This window comes from Rhizophagus irregularis, chromosome 14 (genome assembly GCF_026210795.1).
Source record: "Rhizophagus irregularis chromosome 14, complete sequence".
Classification (NCBI taxonomy): Eukaryota; Fungi; Glomeromycota; class Glomeromycetes; order Glomerales; family Glomeraceae; genus Rhizophagus; species Rhizophagus irregularis.
In genome coordinates this window covers 3,519,566-3,539,770 of record NC_089442.1, presented here as the reverse complement: position 1 = coordinate 3,539,770, position 20,205 = coordinate 3,519,566, and the positions used below count along the sequence as shown (strand labels likewise).

At 28.6% G+C, this 20,205-nt stretch overlaps 3 protein-coding genes across 3 annotated transcripts; all 3 read left to right on the top strand.

The window, feature by feature from the left end:
* Positions 1–4,323: 4,323 nt before the first annotated feature.
* OCT59_006457 (uncharacterized protein) lies at positions 4,324–7,083 on the top strand (the record flags this gene model as incomplete). The annotated part of the gene is made up of 22 exons (XM_066141276.1): positions 4,324–4,330; positions 4,638–4,684; positions 4,778–4,823; positions 4,908–4,953; positions 5,031–5,076; positions 5,157–5,169; positions 5,291–5,315; positions 5,441–5,487; positions 5,586–5,632; positions 5,719–5,725; positions 5,838–5,870; positions 5,942–5,976; positions 6,053–6,081; positions 6,174–6,208; positions 6,283–6,295; positions 6,391–6,422; positions 6,494–6,518; positions 6,600–6,633; positions 6,717–6,746; positions 6,831–6,860; positions 6,938–6,965; positions 7,040–7,083. The coding sequence occupies 22 exons, from the start codon at positions 4,324–4,326 to the stop codon at positions 7,081–7,083; spliced, it is 699 nt and encodes a 232-aa protein (XP_065998081.1).
* A 3,276-nt stretch (positions 7,084–10,359) lies between these two features.
* Positions 10,360–11,170, top strand: OCT59_006456 (uncharacterized protein; the record flags this gene model as incomplete). The annotated part of the gene is made up of 3 exons (XM_066141275.1): positions 10,360–10,504; positions 10,589–10,975; positions 11,037–11,170. The coding sequence occupies 3 exons, from the start codon at positions 10,360–10,362 to the stop codon at positions 11,168–11,170; spliced, it is 666 nt and encodes a 221-aa protein (XP_065998080.1).
* A 4,531-nt stretch (positions 11,171–15,701) lies between these two features.
* On the top strand, positions 15,702–16,445 carry OCT59_006455 (uncharacterized protein; the record flags this gene model as incomplete). Its single annotated transcript, XM_066141274.1, has 2 exons — positions 15,702–15,784; positions 16,208–16,445. The coding sequence occupies 2 exons, from the start codon at positions 15,702–15,704 to the stop codon at positions 16,443–16,445; spliced, it is 321 nt and encodes a 106-aa protein (XP_065998079.1).
* Between the last annotated feature and the right edge of the window lie 3,760 nt (positions 16,446–20,205).

The window sequence follows — 20,205 nt, the reverse complement described above, 5'->3', positions numbered from 1 at the left end:
TTAAACTATTTTTTATTGAAATGACATAGAAAAAAGTAGGTGTAAAACAGCATACATCATATTCATTTGAAGAAAAATTAGTAGTAGTTAAGTATGCTCAAAAAAATGAAAGAAATGCTGCAGCAAAGCATTTTAATTTAGATGCTCTGATAGTAGGAAAATGGATAAAACAAAGTAGTAGTTAGAAGAAAACAAAAAAAAGAAACGTGCTAGAACTCCAGGAAAAAAAACCTTTTATCTTGAAGCAGAAAAGGTTTTGTATAACTGAATAGTTAAACAAAGAAAAAAAAAGTTTGCTATTAATTATATTTCAATGAGATTACAAATGTGTAAAATTCTCAAAGAATTTGCGATTCAAATATTATATCAAGTAGGAGAGTATAAATTTCAAGAGAATCTGTTTTGGATTAATTCTTTTATGAAATGATTTGATTTGTCATTAAAAAGGAGAACTAAAATTTCACAAAAACTGCCTAAAGATATAGAACAAAAACTGGATGGATTTTAACAGTTTGTTATAAGGCTGAAAACACAATTTTCTAATATCTGAATCCTAAACAAAAAATTTATATAATTTTTCATTAAATCTAAGGTCATCCATCCATTATCTTGGAATCAGCAAATAACACCTTTTAGAATAACTTTACCTCTAGGAAGTTGTTTATCTTTGAAAATACAAATTGGTGAATATTTTGTACCATCTAATAAGTAATTATAAATTTATTAGATTTGAATAAATATATATAAAAAAAATAAAATTTAATACCTGCTGAACAAATTAAAATTACGGTAAAATAATTTTTATCATTTCCAGTAGTACAAATGTATACTGTTTTATCTCCTTTATTATTAGCTGTCATGTTTCCTGCTATATTAAACTACACAAGGGTTTCATTCATATTGAAAATGTTATTCAAATCAAAATTATATTTATCAAAAAAGCCTGCCATGATAGTTTATGATTCTTTTCGTAGTTATTAAGAGGAAAGTGTTAAAACTAAATTTAAGTAACATAATTTCCATTTAGCTGTTATTCCTGCAGAATTAACCAGTACAGTCTCCTCTCTCTACAACGAACCTCGATATAACGAATAATATGATATAACAGATCATCCAATGTAGTACCAATTTTAAATATAAAAAAAACCTTGGTATAACGAAGTCTACTATTTATTTATTGTATATATATAACGTAGTATGAAGTAAAGTGTGTAAATTGCTTATATAAATATGCCATTTGGTATAATGGATTTTTTACAACGAATTTTTTTTTTATTATAACGAAGAATTTTTGCAGTTTTTAATTGAACATTCTTTAGTAATACTGGTAAATTTTTTGTAATTTTCTATATAAGATAATTTACTTCTTGCTATTTTGTTAAATATGGTAATTATTTATATAAAAATGGATTTTTACACTATACTTATCATTACTTTCATTTATTCTTCTCTTTAATATCAATAATATGCCAAAAGAAACTCCTAGAAAGCGTAAATCACTCATATCAGCCCAAAAAAAAGGAGGTTTGTTTAAAGAAAATATCCACTCCTTTTTTAAAACAAAAGGACTTAGCAAAAGAATATGATGTTAGTGAAGGAATAGTGAGTGATATTCTGAAAGAGAAAGACCGATGGCTTGCAATAGATAATGATTCATATTAAGCTAATTTGAAACATGAAAAAAAAACTCAGTTTCCTATTATTGAAGAAGCACTTACTATCTGAATAGATAAAGCACTTTAAGCTGGACTTATTTTTACTTAAAGTATTTTGACAACAAAGGCATTAGATTTTGCCTTATTGTGTAATGAAGAAAAATTCAAAGCATCAAATGGGTGGCTTGATAATTTTAAAAAGAGACATAATCTTAAGCAGTACAATATTCATGGGGAAGGAGGTAGTACACCAATTCAAGATTTTGATTCAATGAGAGAAAAACTTCGTCAAACATTAAGAGATTATGAATTTATGATCCAAAAAATATTTTTAATTGTGATGAGACGGGTCTCTTCTGGAAAATGAAATCAAATCGTACAATATCTAATAGTTCTATAACCAGAACTAAGCAATTTAAGGATCATGTAACTATTTTATTTACCTGCAATTCAACTGGAACTGAAAAATTGCGCTCTCTATTTATACATAAATATGAAAATCCCAGAGTGCTTAAAAATATTAACAAAAATTCCTCCTGGTCAATTATTATTGGAATAAAAAAAGTTGGATGCAAGTGTCTATCTGGAATGATTATCTTAAAAAATTAGATTTTTATATGAGAGCACAAAATAGGCACATACTTCTACTTGTTTACAATGCTCCAACATATGCTTTATCTGAAAATACAACTCTTATGAATATTGTCATTGAATACCTTCCTTTAAATACCACATCTTACCTTCAACTCTGCGATCAAGGAATCATTAATAGTTTTAAAGTAAAAAGTAAACTTTATTTGTTCACTATAATTGTTTTAAATTTAATGTTGATTTTTTTATTTTAGGCACAATATAGAAAGTTGTATTTGCGTAATCGGGTTAAAGCTTTTGATAATTTCAATGAACATGGCACTGAACTTGGTGAAATTGACATTAAAAAATATATCAAATATATTGCACATGCGTGGGATAATGTTACGAATAATACAATCAAAAATTGTTGGCTAAAAGCAGATATTATACCTGAATATAGTGAGTCAAGTGATGATGAAAATATTAACTATGAAGTTTATAAGAACAATGCTGATATACAACTTGAACTTGAATGCCTAAAGGAGTTGGAAGAAATTCAAGTCTTAATAAATAAACTTGATTTTGAAGATTCTTTCATAGCTGAAGAATTTGTTCTTTATGACGATTCTGAGATAACAATGGAAATGATTTCTGATGATGAAATTTAAAAAGCAGTTCAATCTAACAATTCAGAAAAAGAAGAAATTGAGGAGAAACCTTTACCAACAATAACTCATAATGAAGTTATTGAATGTTACGATAAAGTGATTTTATATTTACAATGTCAGGAAAATAATTATGGTTCAAATGATGAGGAAATTAAGTTTATAAAAAAATTACAAAAAGAAGCTTTGAGAGAACGCTTTTGTTCTACAAAGCAAATCAATCTTAATAATTTTGTTAATGTAATCAAATAATTCTATTAATAAAAATTTATAATTATATCGATTTTATACTGACGTAATTAATTTGCACTGTGACGTATTAAATTGTATTGACGTAATTAATTTTATATTTAGATGTAATTATTCAACATGCTAATAAAATTTCAATATTTATATACAATATAAAGTATTTTCCGATCAAACAAAATGGCATTATATAGTTCTAGTTTTGATACCACTCAAGTATTCATTAACAGCTACAGCAAAATCATTTGAAATAAATATTTATTTCCGCTTTAATAAATCATTTGCTGATGAAAACATCATTAACTGATTCTTTATTCATAACACTGCATCAACAATAGCTTTTCCACACTGGTCGAAATCAAAACTTTCGACCATTAAGAGCTTTCGGCATAATTTTTGCCGATTGGTCATGTGATTCATCACATTTTTTGACCAACGGCAAAAATCGGTAAAATCAATCACAAATTGACTGATACTGATTGTTAAATAAAAACTCGTTCAGTCTTTTGGTGAAAAATTGACTTATACCGATTGTTATATGCACTGGTTGAAATCATTTATTTCATCAATAAGACCTTTCGGCAATAATTTGGCAAATTGATCACATGATTCATCACACATTCGGTTAATTACAAAAATCGGAAAAAATTCGGCATAAATCAACTGGTCGATTTTTTTATTAACAACACGATCGACTTTGAATATTCGGCCTTAATACAAATTGGCCTATATTTGATGATCTACGATTGAATTATGTTACTAATTAAATGTTACACGTTACATGATACGCGTATTAAAAGTTTAAAAAAGGATTTCTTATGCATCCTTTTTTAAACTTTTTTAATTTATTTCTTTCCATCCCCTTTTCCTTCTTCCCCTTTCCTTTCCTTTGTTCTCCTTTCCTTCCTTCCTTCCTTTATTCCTCCCTTCATCCTTATCTTTTACTTCCCCTTTCCTTTCCTTTCGTTTCTCCTTTCCCTTCCTTCCCTTCCTTTCCTTTTCCCTTCCTTCCCTCTTCCCCTTTCCCCTTTCACTTCCTTTCGTCCCTTTTTTTTAATAAAATATATTCTTTTTTACTTCTTTTTTTTCAGGTTCGGCACTCGGTTGGGCTTCCAAAGTACAGAAATCCAAAGATTCGTAAGTACGAATTCTTTGGATTTTTTTTTATTTTTTTTTAATAAAATATGAACGGTTAATACTAACCGTTTTTTTTTACTTTTTTTAGGTTCGGCACTCGGGTGGGCTTCCGAAGTACAAGAAATCCAAAGATTCGTAAATACGAATTCTTTGGATTTTTTTTATTTTTTTTTAATAAAATATGAACGGCTAATACTAACCGTTCTTTTTTACTTTTTTTTTAGGTTCGGCGCTTGGGTGGGCTTCTGAAGTACAAGAAATCCAAAGATTCGTAAATACAAATTCTTTGGATTTTTTTTTGTTTTTTTTTAATAAAATATGAACAGTTAATACTAACCGTTCTTTTTTACTTTTTTTTTAGGTTCGGCACTCAGGTGGGCTTCCGAAGATTGGAAATCCAAAGAATTCGTAAGTACGAATTCTTTAAATTTTTTTTTATTTTTTTTTAATAAAATATGAACAGTTAATACTAATAACCGTTCTTTTTTACTTTTTTTTTAGGTTCAGTTTTCGGGTTACTTCCGAAGATTGGAAATCCAAAGAATTCGTAAGTTCTTTGGATTTTTTTTTATTTTTTTTTAATAAAATATGAACGGTTAATACTAACCGTTCTTTTTTACTTTTTTTTAAGTTTGGCACTCGGGTGGACTTCTGAAGATTGGAAATCCAAAGAATTCGTAAGTTCTTTGGATTTTTTTTTTTTTAATAAAATATAAACAGTTAATACTAACCGTTCTTTTTACTTTTTTTTTAGGTTCGGCACTGGGGTGACTTCTGAAGAATGGAAATCCAAAGAATTTGTAAGTTCTTTGGATTTTTTTTATTTTTTTTAATAAAATATGAATGGTTAATACTAACCGTTCTTTTTTACTTTTTTTAGGTTCGGCACTGGGGTGACTTCCGAAGAATGGAAAAAACCAAGTTTCATAAGTTCGAAGCTTGGTTATTTTTTTTTGTTTAATTTTTAATATTATGAACGGTTATTAACCATTTTTTTTCTTTTATTTTTTATAGGTTCAGTGTCGGGAGAGGCTTCTGAGTTCTGAAGAACGAAAAAAACTAATATTCGTAAGTATATTATATATGAATCTTGGTTTTTTATTTTGTTTTTATTTTAATTATATTAACGAACAGTTACTAATAACCGTTCATTCTTTTTTTTAGGTTCGGTGGACTTCCGAATTCCAAAAATCAGAAAAGAACCAAGATTCGTAAGTATATACGAATCTTGGTTTATTTTTTTGTTTATTTTTTTTAATTTTATTAATGAACAGTTACTAATAACCATTCTTTTTTTTATTTTTTTTAGGTTCAGTGGACTTTCGAGTTCCGAAGAATAATGAAAAATCAAGATTCGTAAGTAATTATGAATCTTGATTTTTTATTTTTTATTTTTAATATTATGAACGGTTTCTAACCGTTCTTTTTCTGTTTTTTTTTAGGTCTCAGGTGTCTCGGGTGGGATTCTGAAGAACAGAATACCCAAAGATTCGTAAGTACAAATCTTTATACTTTTTTAAACAAAATTTTTTTTTAATTGTATCTTTCTTCTATTTTGTAGGTTTCGTTCAGTTCTTGGACGTTGGATATATAGGTAGGTTTTGAAGTGAAACTTCAAAACTTTTTTTTAAAAAAATATTTTAATTTTTTTTCTTCTATTTGTAGGTTTGGCCTTCGGTTCTTGGGTGTTGAATATATGGGTGAGTTTCAGAGTAAAATCTTCAAAACTTTTTAAAAGAAATATTTTTTTAACTGTTTCTTTTTTCTATTTTATAGATTTCGGTTCATGGATTTTGGATATATGGGTGAATTTCGAAGTGAAAACTTCAAAGCTTTTTTTTAAAAAAAAATATTTTTTTTTTTTAAATTTATTTTAATTTTATTTTCTATTTTGTAGGTTTGACTTTCGGTTCTTGGGCTTTGGATATATAAGTAAGTTTTGAAGTAAAACTTCAAAACTTTAAAAAAAAACATTTTTTTAATTGTTTCTTTTTTCTATTTTGTAGATTTCGGCTTTCGGTTATTGGGCTTTGGATAGGTGAGTTTCGAAATTTCACTTTCTTTTTGAAACTTTTTTAATAAAAAACTAATCATTTCTTTCCTTTTTTTGTAAGTTTCCACTTCAAACTTATATTGAACAGATCGGGTAAGTTTTATATTTCAAAATTATTTTTTTTTGAAGAAACTTTAACTAATTGTTCTTCTTTTTTTTTGTAGGTTTCCACTTCGAATTTTTGGTTAGGTAAGTTTCGAAATATTTCGAAACTAAAATTTTTTTTATTAAAGAATCAGTTTACTAACCGTTTCTTTATTTTTTTTGTAGGTTCTTCTTCGTACTATTATTGAGAAATAGATGTGTAAGTTTTGATGTATTTCGAAACTTTATTTTTTATTATTATTAAAGAAACGGATTAACCGTTTTCTTTATTTTTTTTTGTAGGTTTCCATTAACAAATTGGGGGTAAGGGGGGTAAGTTTCGAATATATTTCGAAACTTTGATTTTTTTTTATCGAAGAAACATTAAACTAATTGTTTCTTCTTTTTTTTTTGTAGATTCCCCTTCGGACTTTATTAGATGGGCGGGTAAGTTTTGAATTTTTCAAAACTTTATTTTTTTTATTAAAGAAACGAACTAATTGTTTCTTTACTTTTTTTTGTAGGTTTTCCCTTCGGATTTTATTAGATCAGGTAAGTTTCTTTTGAAACTTCAACTTTTTTATTTAAAAAATAGGTTACTAACCATTTCCTTCTTTTTTTTGTAGGTTTTCTACGGACTTTTATCAGGTTAGGTGAGGATGATGAATGATGGATGGTGGACGGTAGATGGTGTATATAGATGATAGATAGATATTAATTTAATATGTAATTTTTAATAAACGAATTAATAAAATTTAATTAATAAATTATTATAAAATATCAGTTAAATGTACAAAATCGGTAATAAATTATTAGGTTTATTAACAATCGTCAATTTGATTTTACCGATTTGTTGCCAATTTCTACTGATCGATTTGTTGACAAGTGGCAGGCGTTACAGTGCAAATCGCCTATAAAATTAGTTGCCGATTTTTTTGGTACTGATCAGCTAAGGTCAAACCAAATTTTGTCCAACATTCAGCAATTTAAAATTTTGCCGAAATGGACTATTCTGACCAGTGCCAAGGCTATTCCCTATAAAAATAAAGAAAAAAGAAACATTGGAACATTTCTTTAAGTCAATCCACAAAGACTCCCTCCATTCAACTTACCTGAGGTCTCCAAGACCGTTCCCAAGTCATTTCCTATAAAAATAAAGAAAAAAGAAACGTTAAAATGTTTTTTTTAAATTAATTTTATAAAAACTCCTTCCTTTCAACTTACCCGAAGTCTTCAAGACATTTCCAAGTCGTTCCCTACAAAAATAAAAAAAAAAAGAAACGTTAGAATGTTTCTTTAAGTCAAATCACAAAAATTCCCTCTATTCAACTTATCTAAGGTCCTCCAAGACCATTCTCAAGTCTTTTCCTACAAAATAAAGAAAAAAAAGAAATGTTAGAACGTTTCTTTAAGTCAAATCACAAAAAATTCCCTCCATTCAACTTACCTGAGATCCTCCAAGACTATTCCCAAGTCTTTTTCTACAAAAATAAAGAAAAAAAGAAACGTTAAAATATTTTTTTTAAATTAATTCCCAAAACTCCCTCCATTCGACTTACCCAAGGTTTTCCTGGTGTTTCCTGCAAAAATAAATAAAGAAAGAAATGTTAGAACGTTTCTTTTAAGTTAATTCCCTAAACTTCCTCCATTCAACTTATCTGAAGTCCTTCAAGACCGTTCTCAAGGGAGTTTCAGCATGTATGTTGAAATGTTGAAATTGTTCCCTATAAAAATAAAGAAAAAAGAAACGTTAAAACGTTTCTTTACCCAAACTCCACTTTAGAACTTTACCATTTTTCATTTTTCTCTAAAATCTAGAAGTCTGTTTCCTACAAAAAACAAACAAATCCCATTTTTTTTTAAGAAAAAACTAAAAAATTGATTAAAAATAATTTAAATAAAAATTTTATTAATAAACTATTTTTTTTTAGTTTTTTAAACTGAATTTGTATTCGGTTTACCAAATTTTTTTTTTATAATCTAGTAACTTTTTTTTTAAAAAAAAAAGATTATCCACAACGATCAGTGGTAAATCAGTATAAATCATATGACTGAAACTGTAATGGTTAAAATTATGGCATATTGGGTAGTAGTCAAAATTTAAAAGTAAACCTATGTGCGCTCAACATCATATGATATTTGAGAATTATTATAAATAGTGTGCGCACTATATAAAAAATAAATTGAATAATGATAAATTATGTGCACTACTATTAAAAAATTCAGCATCCATATTTCAATTCATGTGCAGAGCGCGCATTTCACACATCCAATTTTGACTGCTGTATCTAAAGTTGCTTGCCGAAACCTAGAGGTTTAAGCAAGATGGCGTTTTGCCAAAAAGCGAAATTCTGCCGAAACTATATTAAAGTTATATTAAAAAACTGGCGAAACTTTGGAGAAAGGCGAAACTGCTGAAACTATTATAAATGCCGAAACTGCTGAAACTCTGCCGAAACTATAATAAATCTATAGTAAAATTTTGACAAAACTAATCGTAGGATTTTGAAGAGGTTTAGACAAGCAACCTTAGCTGTATCGGAGTATTTTCAAAATTTTTATAATCTATACAGTCAAACTTTGATGTACCGATACTCTATATACCGATAATTGCTTTTACCGATAAATTTTTGTTATCCCGTTTCATCACTAGTAAAAAAACCTCATTATACCGATATTATATATAATTTCGCGATGTAACGTATACCGATACAACCTCCTGGTTTCTTTATAGTAATGTATATTAAGATGTACCGATAATTTTGGTTACACTAGTATTAATTCCGGCTGGCACTATAAGTTTGGCCTGAGTTAAAAAATTGTAACTTTAAAATTTAAGCATCATTCTTAATTATGTCCGGAATTGGATTTTTTTCTATAATCATATTCACATTATACATAATATATTCAAGAAATTTTGGAAATTTTGGACTTGGAATTAAGTATAGTGCAAGCCAGAGTTAGATTTTGGCCTGCATTATAATCTACTAATTACATATATGTACCGATATTTCAATGTACCGATACTTTTTCTCCAAACCGAAAGCATCGGTATATCGAAGTTTGACTGTAATGCCAAAAACTATCAGTGTAACATAGTTATATATTACAATAAAGAATTCGCTATATTACACTGAATAATTCGTTATAATGTTAACGAAGTTGCTTATAATGAAGATCTGATCGGCCAGAATGCAGGGTTCATTATATCAAGAGAAGACTGTATATGCCAACCATTGGATGTATCAATAAACAAATCTTTTAAAGATAATTTACAAAAAGAATGGTATAAATGGATGAGTAAAGATGATTCAGGTGTAATCGTGACTGATAACTTAAAAAGAGCGAGAATTGGCGATGTATATGGATGGATAAAAAGATCTTAGGATGCTATTTCAGATCAAATTATTTTCAATTCATTTAAAAAATGTTTTATTTCAAATTTATTAGATTGATCAGAGGATGACATGGTCTATGAAGAAATTGATAAATTGATTTTAAAATATGAAAAAGAAAATTTGGAAGAGTTTGATGATGTTGTTGAAATTGTTAGCAATTAAATAATAATTTGATTCAAATTATACTTTCCAGCGAAATTAATTTAATTACGTTATTATACCTGACGTAATAAGCCGTAATAATTATGGTTTTAAATTTTAAAATGCCGATATGCTGTAATTAAATTAACCTGTCAAATTAATTACGGCAGTAAAATTTAAATTATATTAAAATAGGAAATAGATCAATTAATAAACACATGATTTAACATAAGTATATTGAATGAACATAGTATATAATCATGTGTTATATTTCTTAAATTTTTTTTTAAAATATTTCTTTATCTTAAAAAATGCCAAATTCAAAACATTTTCTAACATGTATACCAATTAAACATTCTGATATAAAATAATACATTTTTTTATATATATTTTATACACTAATTATAATGTCTACTCAAGAAACAAATGGTAGAAGTTCAAGTGGCGTATTATTAAACACAAATAAAGAAAAAGGAAAACCAGGAAGAAAAAGAGGACCTGTTTGGATTCATTTTAATGATATTGGTACTAAAAAAGAAGGTCATATTGATTGTAAATGCATATATTGTGGCTGGACTTAAAACTGAGGAGAACCAGCCCAAATGTAAGCACATTTAGCTTTATCTTGTTCAAAAGTTCCTTCTACAATTAAAATAGAATATTTACTTCTTATTAAACAAAATGCTGAAGAACAAGTTACTAACTCTACTTCAACTGTCTCAAAAAAAAGATGTGTTAATTTATCTCAAACAAGAATAGATAAATTTTATGAATCTGACCAGATTGATAGTACCAAACAAGTATTATGCGATAAAGCTATTGCAAAATTCTTTATTTGTTGTGGTGTGACATTTCATTTAGTTTTTCATCCTTTTTTTATTGATGATATGGTTAAAAGTTTATGCAATGGATATGAGCCACCGTATTCTACTACTTTATCCAATACACTTATGAACAATGAACTTACTAAAATAACTGTTGATCAGCAACTTACGTTAGATAAAGAATCAGATTTAACATTAGGTAAAAAAATAAATTTTATTTTTAGATTTTTTAATTATTTAATAAATTTTGAATTTTTTAGGATTTGGTGGCTGGACGAGCCTACGAGGTCAATCATTATACGTTTTTATACTTACTAGTATTCACCTGTTAACTACGTTAACAGTTAGGGATAAATCTGCTTACAGTCTGTATAATAATTCCGTATATTTATAGTAATACGCACTTTTCAATTTTATTACTTAACAATTCTTAAAAAAAAAAATTATTTTTTATTTATTCTTTTGGTTTTGCTAATGATCACCAGTGGTGATTTTCACTATACGTAAATTTTATTGGTTAATTTTTTGCATTGTGACACAATTTTTATTTTTTAGTGATAGCTCTTTTATTTTTTGCCTAATAACATAAAGATCAATAAAAACGTGAAAATCAAGGATAAGATCAAAGGGTAATCACATCCCAAAGATAAAGAATACAAAGATCAATAAAAAACGCGAAAATCAAGGATAAGATCAAAGGGTAACCACATCCCAAAGATAAAGAACACAAAGATCAATAAAAAATGCGAAAATTGAGGATAAGATCAAGGTAATCACATCCCAAAGATAAAGAACACAAAGATCAATAAAAATGCAAAAATCAAAGATCAGATCAGAAATGTTAGTAGTGTTCTTAAATCAAAAAAAACCAAAAAAGAAACAAAAAAACAAATGCAAATACTCACTTCAAAGCCAAAATCTGGAGTCCAAGTCCGTCCCTAAAGAAAAAGAAAGAAAAGGAACATTAGTAGTGTTCCAAATCAAAAAAGAAAAAGAAACAACAAACAACACAAAACTCACTCCAAAACCGAAATCTTGAGTCCAGTAATATCCAAGTTCATTCCTAAAGAAAAAGAAAGGAAAAGGAACGTTAGTAGTGTTTCTAAATCAAAAAAAAAACAAAAACAAACAAAAAAACAATTGCAAATACTTGCCCTAAAGCCGAAATCTAGTGTCCGGTAATATCCAAGTTTATTCCTAAAGAAAAAGAAAGGAAAAGGAACATTAGTAGCATTTTCAAATCAAAAAAAAATAAAAATAAAAAATAACGTGAATACTTACTTTAAAGCCGAAAGCTGAAGTCCAAGTTCGAAGTCAAGACAGCTTGCTTTTATAAAAGCTAGACTCAGAAAGTTAAGTTGCAAGAAAGACAAAAGAATGCGTGGAAGGGGTAAAATCCTGAAAAGCGGGCAAACCTAGCAGTGCTCAGTCTCTAAAGAAAAAAAAAACAAAAGTTGCACCATGCAAAATCACGGCACGGCGCAAGCTTTTTCTGAGATTCTTTCTTTTTTTGTAGGTTGGTATTCAGCATTCTTCTATAGAGTTCTTTTCTTTTTTGTAGGTCAGTTCGGTATTCTTTTTCTTGTAGGATGACGCTCTGGGATTCTCTTTCTTGTAGGACGACGCCTTCAGGATTCTTTTACTTTTTTTGTAGGTCAGTATTCGGTATTCTTTATCGGGTTCTTTTCTTTTTTGTAGATCAGTTTGGTATTCTCTTTTTTGTAGGTCGGTATTATTTGGTATTCTTCTATCGGGTTCGTATTTTCTCTTTCTTTCAATTTCCCTTTCGTTAGAAGTTAGAAGTTTTTAACCTCTTTCATTTTTTTTTTCTTTAGGTCGGTCCTTTTTTCAGCATCGGACTCCAGGTAGGTAGAGCCCTCTTTCTTTCATTTTCCTTTAGTTAGAGGTTGCTAACCTTTTTCATTTTTTTTCTTTAGGTCAGTCCTCTTTTTAACGCAAAATTCCAGGTAAGTCTTTCTTTGTTTTCGCTTGTTCTGCTTTGTTTTGTTTCATTTTCGTTCGTTCTAACCTTTACCCTCTCCATTTAGGTCCCGGTTCTTTCAGCTCTTCGACTTTAAGGTACATTTTTTGTTTAGTTTTATTTGTGTTGTTTTTTTTGTTTCGCTTTTCGCTCGTTCTTACCTTTACTCTCTCCATTTAGGTCCTGGCTCTTTGGCTTTAAGGTGCGACTTGTTTTCATTTTTTGTTTGCTTTGTTTCATTTTTTGTTTGTTCTAACCTTTATCCTTTCCATTTAGGTCTCAGTTCTTTCAGCTCTTCGACCCTAAAGTACATTTTTTGTTTAGTTTTGTTTGTATTGTTTGTTTTGTTTCGCTTTTCGCTCATTCTTACCTTTACTCTCTCCATTTAGGTCCTGGCTCTTCAGCTCTAAAGTGCGACTTATTTTTGTTTTGTTGTTTGTTTTGTTTGTTTTATTTTGTTTTTCATTCGTTCTAACCTCTACTCTCTTTCCATTTAGGTACGTGCAGTGGGTTCTTTTTTTTGCTTTTCTTTTTTTGTTGTTGAAGAAAGAGAAAGGTAATAAAGTTAATTTAAAAACGCGTAACTGCCTTTATTAAGATCGATGTTATTGCGTCATGTGTGTCACACACTGTAGTTACACAATTTGTAAATAGTTATTTATGTAGGTAGTCTAAACATAACGCCCACGTGATTGCAGTGTTTCTTAAATATTAGATTACATATGAATGAAAGGAAATTATATATAGTTTAAAAAATCTATCATCAGAATCTCATACAGCAAAATTTTTAGCTGGAAAAATTAATGAAGTAATTACAAATATTGGGCCTGAAAAATTTTCTGCAGTTGTTTCTGATCATGCTGCTGCTTGTGCATCTGCTAAATGAATCATTGCTGATACACATAAACATATTATTCCAATTAGATGTATTGCGCATCACATTAATCTCATTACAACTGATATTTGTAAAACTCCATTTGCCAAAGAGGTTATTGCGAAGTGTACAAAGTTAGTAAAATTTTTTAAAACATCACATCAAGCTGGTGAAAAGCTTAAAATGAGTATAATTGATGATTCAGTTAAAAGTGGAAATCTCAAAACTTATGTCAAAACTAGATGGACAACAACTTGGAATTGTACAAATTCTATTTTACGTCTTAAAAATCAGTTAAAAAATGTAAGTTTATTAATTATTAATTATAAAATAAATTAAAATGTGAAATTTATTTTATTTTATTTATTTATTAGTTATTAAATGAATACCCGGAAATATTAAATAATGAAATTAAAAGTTTATTGCGAAGTAGATCATTTTTTAATGATGTTGATGCCATTAATACTTTATTAGGCCCAGTCAAATCAGCAGGACCCCAGACATCACATATATAACTCATAACTGATCTGCATGAATTTAAGTACTTTTTGCTCCTGCTAAAATAGACCTAATCTGCTAAAAATCAAATTATCACATTTCAAATCTATATTAATTTGCTAAAACTCAAAATATGAGTTAATAATCTTTTTTTTTATTATCAATAAAAAAATAAATGATTAATATAAATTAAACTGCCAATTTTTATAATTAAAATATGTAGATTATAGATAAAACAATAATTAATAAAAATAATAAATTAAATAAATAATTATTAAAAAATAAAATGTTGCGAAACTAAACGGATGGTTTTTGGCCTGCATTATGCTTAATTTTGGCCGGAATTATACTTAATTTTGGCCAAAATATAACCCGGACCCCGAAACTAATATTTTTAAAAATATTATTTATAAAGTTAAAAACAAAGGATAAGTTAAATTTAAAAAAAAGTACCAATTTGCTCAAATATAAAATATGACTTTGTAATATCAATACAATTTGCTAAAACTCATAATTATGACTATTAATTAATTTTCAATCAATTTGCTCTTTCTAAAATTATGAGTTTAACCTAATTTTGATTGAATTTGCTAAAACTCAAATGTGAGTTATATATATGATGTCTGGGGTTCTAAATCAGCAGTAAAGGCTCTTGAATTCAAATCAACTACGCTTGCTGATTATTTTGTTGAATTAATCAAGTTATCACAAAGGATTAATTTCCTTCCACCAATATCAGATCAAAATTTTAAATCTACCTGTATTGAATTATTTAATAAAAGATGGAAACAATTCGATTTTGATCTTTATATTTTAAGTTATATGCTTCATCCATACTACTAAAGTAAATTGTGAATTTTTTTTTGAATTATTTATTTTTACACTAATCTTAATTGCAGATCTGCCTAAAATTGGTACTGCGTTACTAATAAAATTCGGGGTTAAATTTGCCGATTTTGTGCTAGAACACAAACTTCAAAAAAGGATATCTCATAGATGAAATATTGACTATAAGAAAAATCATATGATATACTGAAAAAATATTTGAAAAAAACGAATTTGCAAAAAAATGTTATACATTCATATGCAAAATAATGAGTTTACTATGCGCGCGCGTCAGATTTACACTTTAAAATATATGAAATTTCAATATTTCATTTTACTATATTGCATTATTTACATTAAAAACCTATAATTTTTAGCTTCTAAAGTTGTTTTTAAAAGCTTTTTTGAAATATTTTTATTATTAAAAACAAGTGAAAGTTGAAGAAAACCAGTTACAGAAATATAACTATAAAATTTTTTGGCAAATATGACTTGTCATAAAATGAAAGAAAATATTGTATTTATGATATTTCTGTTTGTAAAATGGGTGAAACTTATTTCACGCGTGAGATGCAAAAAATGCTTTTTTTTATTATCGCTATTATTCCCAAATTTTATTAGTAACGCAGTGCCAATTTTAAGCGGATCAGCAATTAATTAAATTATTATATTTATACTTTAGGTAAAGGTTTACATCCAATGGTCTTTTGTGATGTTTGTCTTAATGCAATGAAATTGCTAAAAAATATGAGTGGTGGTGAAAATTCTTGTAGTGAATTAGTTGCTCAAATTCGCGCATTTACACAATATGAAAAACCTTATGATTTAGAGTATGTATTAGGAATAGATAATGTTTTTTTATAGTGGTGATTATGCAATCCAGTACGTCCTGAAGAACATTATATTCAACAACTTGCTATGAAGATTTTATCAATTACTCCACATAATGCAGGATGTGAATGTGTTTTCTCCATAATTGGTTGGATAGCTAATAAAAGGAGAACACGGTAAGTTAATATTTAATATTTAATATTACTATATTAAAAAAAGTATATTATGCCTTTAATTTAGTTTTAATGTATTTAATTTAGATTAAATGTTAAAAAACTTGAATCAATGGCAAAATTACATACGTACTATATAACAAATGCAAAGCCTGAGCTCAAATTTGCATATAACACACTTTCTGAAGATCAATTTTAAAATGAAATTCAAGAAACATTATCTGATTTTTCTTTTTTTGATGATAATAGTGATTATGATAATGAAGATGAAGATTATGATCAAAATAAGGATGAGGGTGATGATACTAAAGCAGCTAATAATAATAAATTGAAAATTTCACGATGGGTTAATATTATGGATAAAGAATTGCAAGAACTACTTCAAACAGAAGTTAAAGTAATAATTGATATTTCTTCTTCACCACCACTAGATCACGGTTTTCAAGAATTTAATATGGAAGAAGTGTTAGATAGAATTCTCACTTAAAAACATAAAAATACATTGATAAATAAATTTTAATATTTGTTTAATATAATTTTTATAATGCTTAATTACGTCCAATATAAAATTGACCTGTAAACCATTTAAAATTATTTATTTATTGAAATTAATTGCTAGACGCTAACACATTTTATACATTTTATTAAAAAAGAAAAAATTTTTTACGTCAAAAATATATGATTCTGATGATTGGGTCGATCAAATGACAGATCACAGTCGTCAGTAAGGTTGCTTGTTTAAACCTCTTCAAAATCCTACGATTAGTTTCATCAAAATTTTACTATAGATTTATTATAGTTTCGGCAGAGTTTTGGCAGTTTTGGCATTTATAATAAGTTTCAGCAGTTTCACCTTTCTCCAAAGTTTTGCCAGTTTTTTAATATAACTTTAATATAGTTTTGGCAGAATTTTGCTTTTTGGCGAAACGCCATCTTGCCTAAACCCCTAGGTTTCAGCAAGCAACCTTAGTCATCGGGCTGGTAGTGTAGTCACTACATTCCTCCACCTCGGCCTTACGGCCTTACAGTACCTACATCACTACTTCGTGACTTATCCTTACCTGCCATAGTTAAGGATGGCGCTGAAATTGCTTTTCCAAATCTGCAGTATTGCAGATTTAAGAATTGAATTGTGCATATGAGTCCGCATATCCGCAATGAATCCGCAAGTCTGCAATGAATCCGCAAATCAATACTGTATCGCAAATCCGCAATGAATCCGCAAGTCCGTAATGAATCCGCAAATCAATACTGTATCGCAAATCTGCAATGAATCCGCAAGTCCGTAATGAATCCGCAAATCAATACTGTATCACAAATCCGCAATGAATTCGCAAGTTCACAATGAATCCGCAAATCAATACTGTATCGCAAATCTGCAATGAATCCGTAAATCAATACTGTATCGCAAATCCGCAATGTTAAATAAAATAATATCAAGTAAAAAACCATCAATTCAAAATAAAGAATTCGTCATCCCGACATATTAAAAATTGTTGAAATTAGAAGTGTTATTTTTATAATTTTTTTTTTGTCAAAGTTATTATACTGAATTAAACATACTATTTATTCATCACAATCAACTTCGTCTGATGATGATATCATGCTATACCAAGACTTCTTTGATTCAATTTTATACACTTTTTACTCGTAATATTTCTGGACAATTTTGTCCACTTTTTTTCTATCATTTTTGGACATCCATCGCTTCTGGACAATTTTGTCCACTTTTTTTCTATCATTTTTGGACATCCATCGCTTCTGGACAATTTTGTCCACTTTTTTTCTTGTATCATTTCTGGTCACCTTATTCCTCGTATTGTTTCTGGACAATTTTGTTCAATTTTTCTCTTTGTCCAGTTAAATTTACAAATTTTCACATTATTGAAATTTAAACTTCACAATTTACAATTAGGCGTGATCTTAATCAATCAACATCTTGTACTACTAAATCAAACTTTAAAACGATATTGATGACAAACTCTTTTAATTTCAAGTTTTACTCTTTATAACGTCATGTCAAGCGGTCCTTCTAAGGTAAGCAAAGGTCGACCACCATCAGATGTATGGTGTAATCATATGATATAAGGTAACATGCAGTCGAGAGGACACTATTCAGCGACGTGTAGTTACTGTCGACAATACTGGAGACAAGGAAGGCCCCAAGTCCTCAGTGCACATTTGGCAAACCACTGTAAAAAATGCCCCAATGATGTTTCATTGTATTTTGCCAAAATTGTCGGGAAAAATCTTGCTAAAGAAGAGGAAGAAAGCGCAGATGAAGATGAATCAGATTATCCTAACAAAAGGGTTCGACAAACGGGAATTAAGAATTTTTACGGAGGAGGTAAAATAGAAAAAGGACGGAGTGATGAATTAGACCGGGTGATAACGAAAGCCTACGTGATGTGCAACATACCCTTTAGCACAATTGATAATCCTTGGTTTATCGACATGATAAAGGCGCTGGAGCCAGGATACGATCTACCTTAGCGACGAGTACTAAACGGTACTTTATTGGAGGCGGAATTATCCAGAGTCAATGCACGAGTCAACAATGAATTAGAAAAAGAGTCTAATTTTACTATCGGTAAATCTATAATTTCTATAATTACTTCAAAATATTTTATTAAAAAAATAACTATCCATATATTTTTTATTAGCTCTTGATGGTTAGACAGACCCTCGAGGGAATAGCTTATGGGCGTTTATTTTGCTGACACCATCGAGAAAGGAATATCTATTACAACTTGAAGACCTTTCTAAAAATTCACATACCGCTGAATATTTATCAAAAGTTATAAATGATATAATTTGTAAAGTGGGTATAAGCAAAATTGTCGCTATTGTCAGTGACAATGCTGCCAATGTCGCAGGTGCCCGTCAAATAATCACGAATGAATATCCATCCATTATCAATATACGATGCATCGCCCATTGCATCAATCTGATAAGTAGTGATATTGTCAAAGTAGATCAAGTTAAATGTCTTGTAAAACGAGCAAATATTTTAACAAGATACTTCAAAAATTCAACCCTTGCCAGCACTTGGCTTAAAGAAGCGATTGATGCAAAAAATATTGCAGGTGGAGGGCTGAAAACGTACATCGAAACAAGATGGACGACAGTCCATGAATGTACATCTTCGGTGTACAGATTAAAAGATGCTTTATTACATGTACGTATACTTTATATTTAAATTAATAATAATTAAACCTAATACAAAAATGTTTATTCAATTAGGTCCTGGACAATCATGAACGCGAAATCTCTAATGAAGCTGTAAAAGCAATTTTGAAAAAAAGAGGGTTTTTTGATAACATTCGTATTTTATCGGATATTTTGGAGCCGATAAAAAAAGCAATTCTCATGTTAGAAGGAAGTAATGTAACTTTAGCAGATTGTTATCTGCATCTTCTTCGTATCGCAGCATTTTTTAAGTCAATGCCAACTGATGATTATAAAGAGTTAAGAAACTCTTGTATTAGCATTTTTAATAAGCGGTAATGTATTAGGTTAGTATCTTTAATAGAAGATTCAAAATTAATGTTTAATTTTAAATATTTTTTTAATAGATATAAAGAGTTTGACGAGGATATCTATTTGTTAGGTTTCTTCCTTCATCCTAAATACCGAGGTAATTATTTTTTTTATTGTTATTTAAATTCATTTAATAATATAAATTTGCAAATTTGTTAGGACATGGAATGCGTGATAATCAATTTGAGCGTCTTAGAAAGTGTGCCCTTCGAATCTGGAAAAACCTTGGGCATAAAAAAAATTCTGGATTAGAACTTGATGCACAATTTCGTGCATACTTTGATAATTCTGAACCATATAACACGTCTTATTCAGTTCATGACACAGCTTACCATTGGTGGAATTCCATAGTTGATGGGAAATTTTCTTTTCTTTCGCGGCTAGCTAAAGTAATATTTTCAATAACCCCACACTCGGCAAGTTGTGAAAGATTATTTTCAGCTATGGGATGGCTCTTTGGTAAGAGACTTATAAATTTGCAACCAGAAACTATAGAGACAATGGCGAAAATATATATTTATTCTCTCAAACATGCTAAAAAAGACTTAAATTATACAAGTAACGGTGATAGCAGTTCAAAGTTAGATGATGATATTCAACTCATGCTGAATACAGTATTTGAAGAAGAAGAAGAAATTATGAGTGAGAATGATGATGATAGTTTTAATGAACATCAATCTGATGAAACAAATATGAATGATGAAACA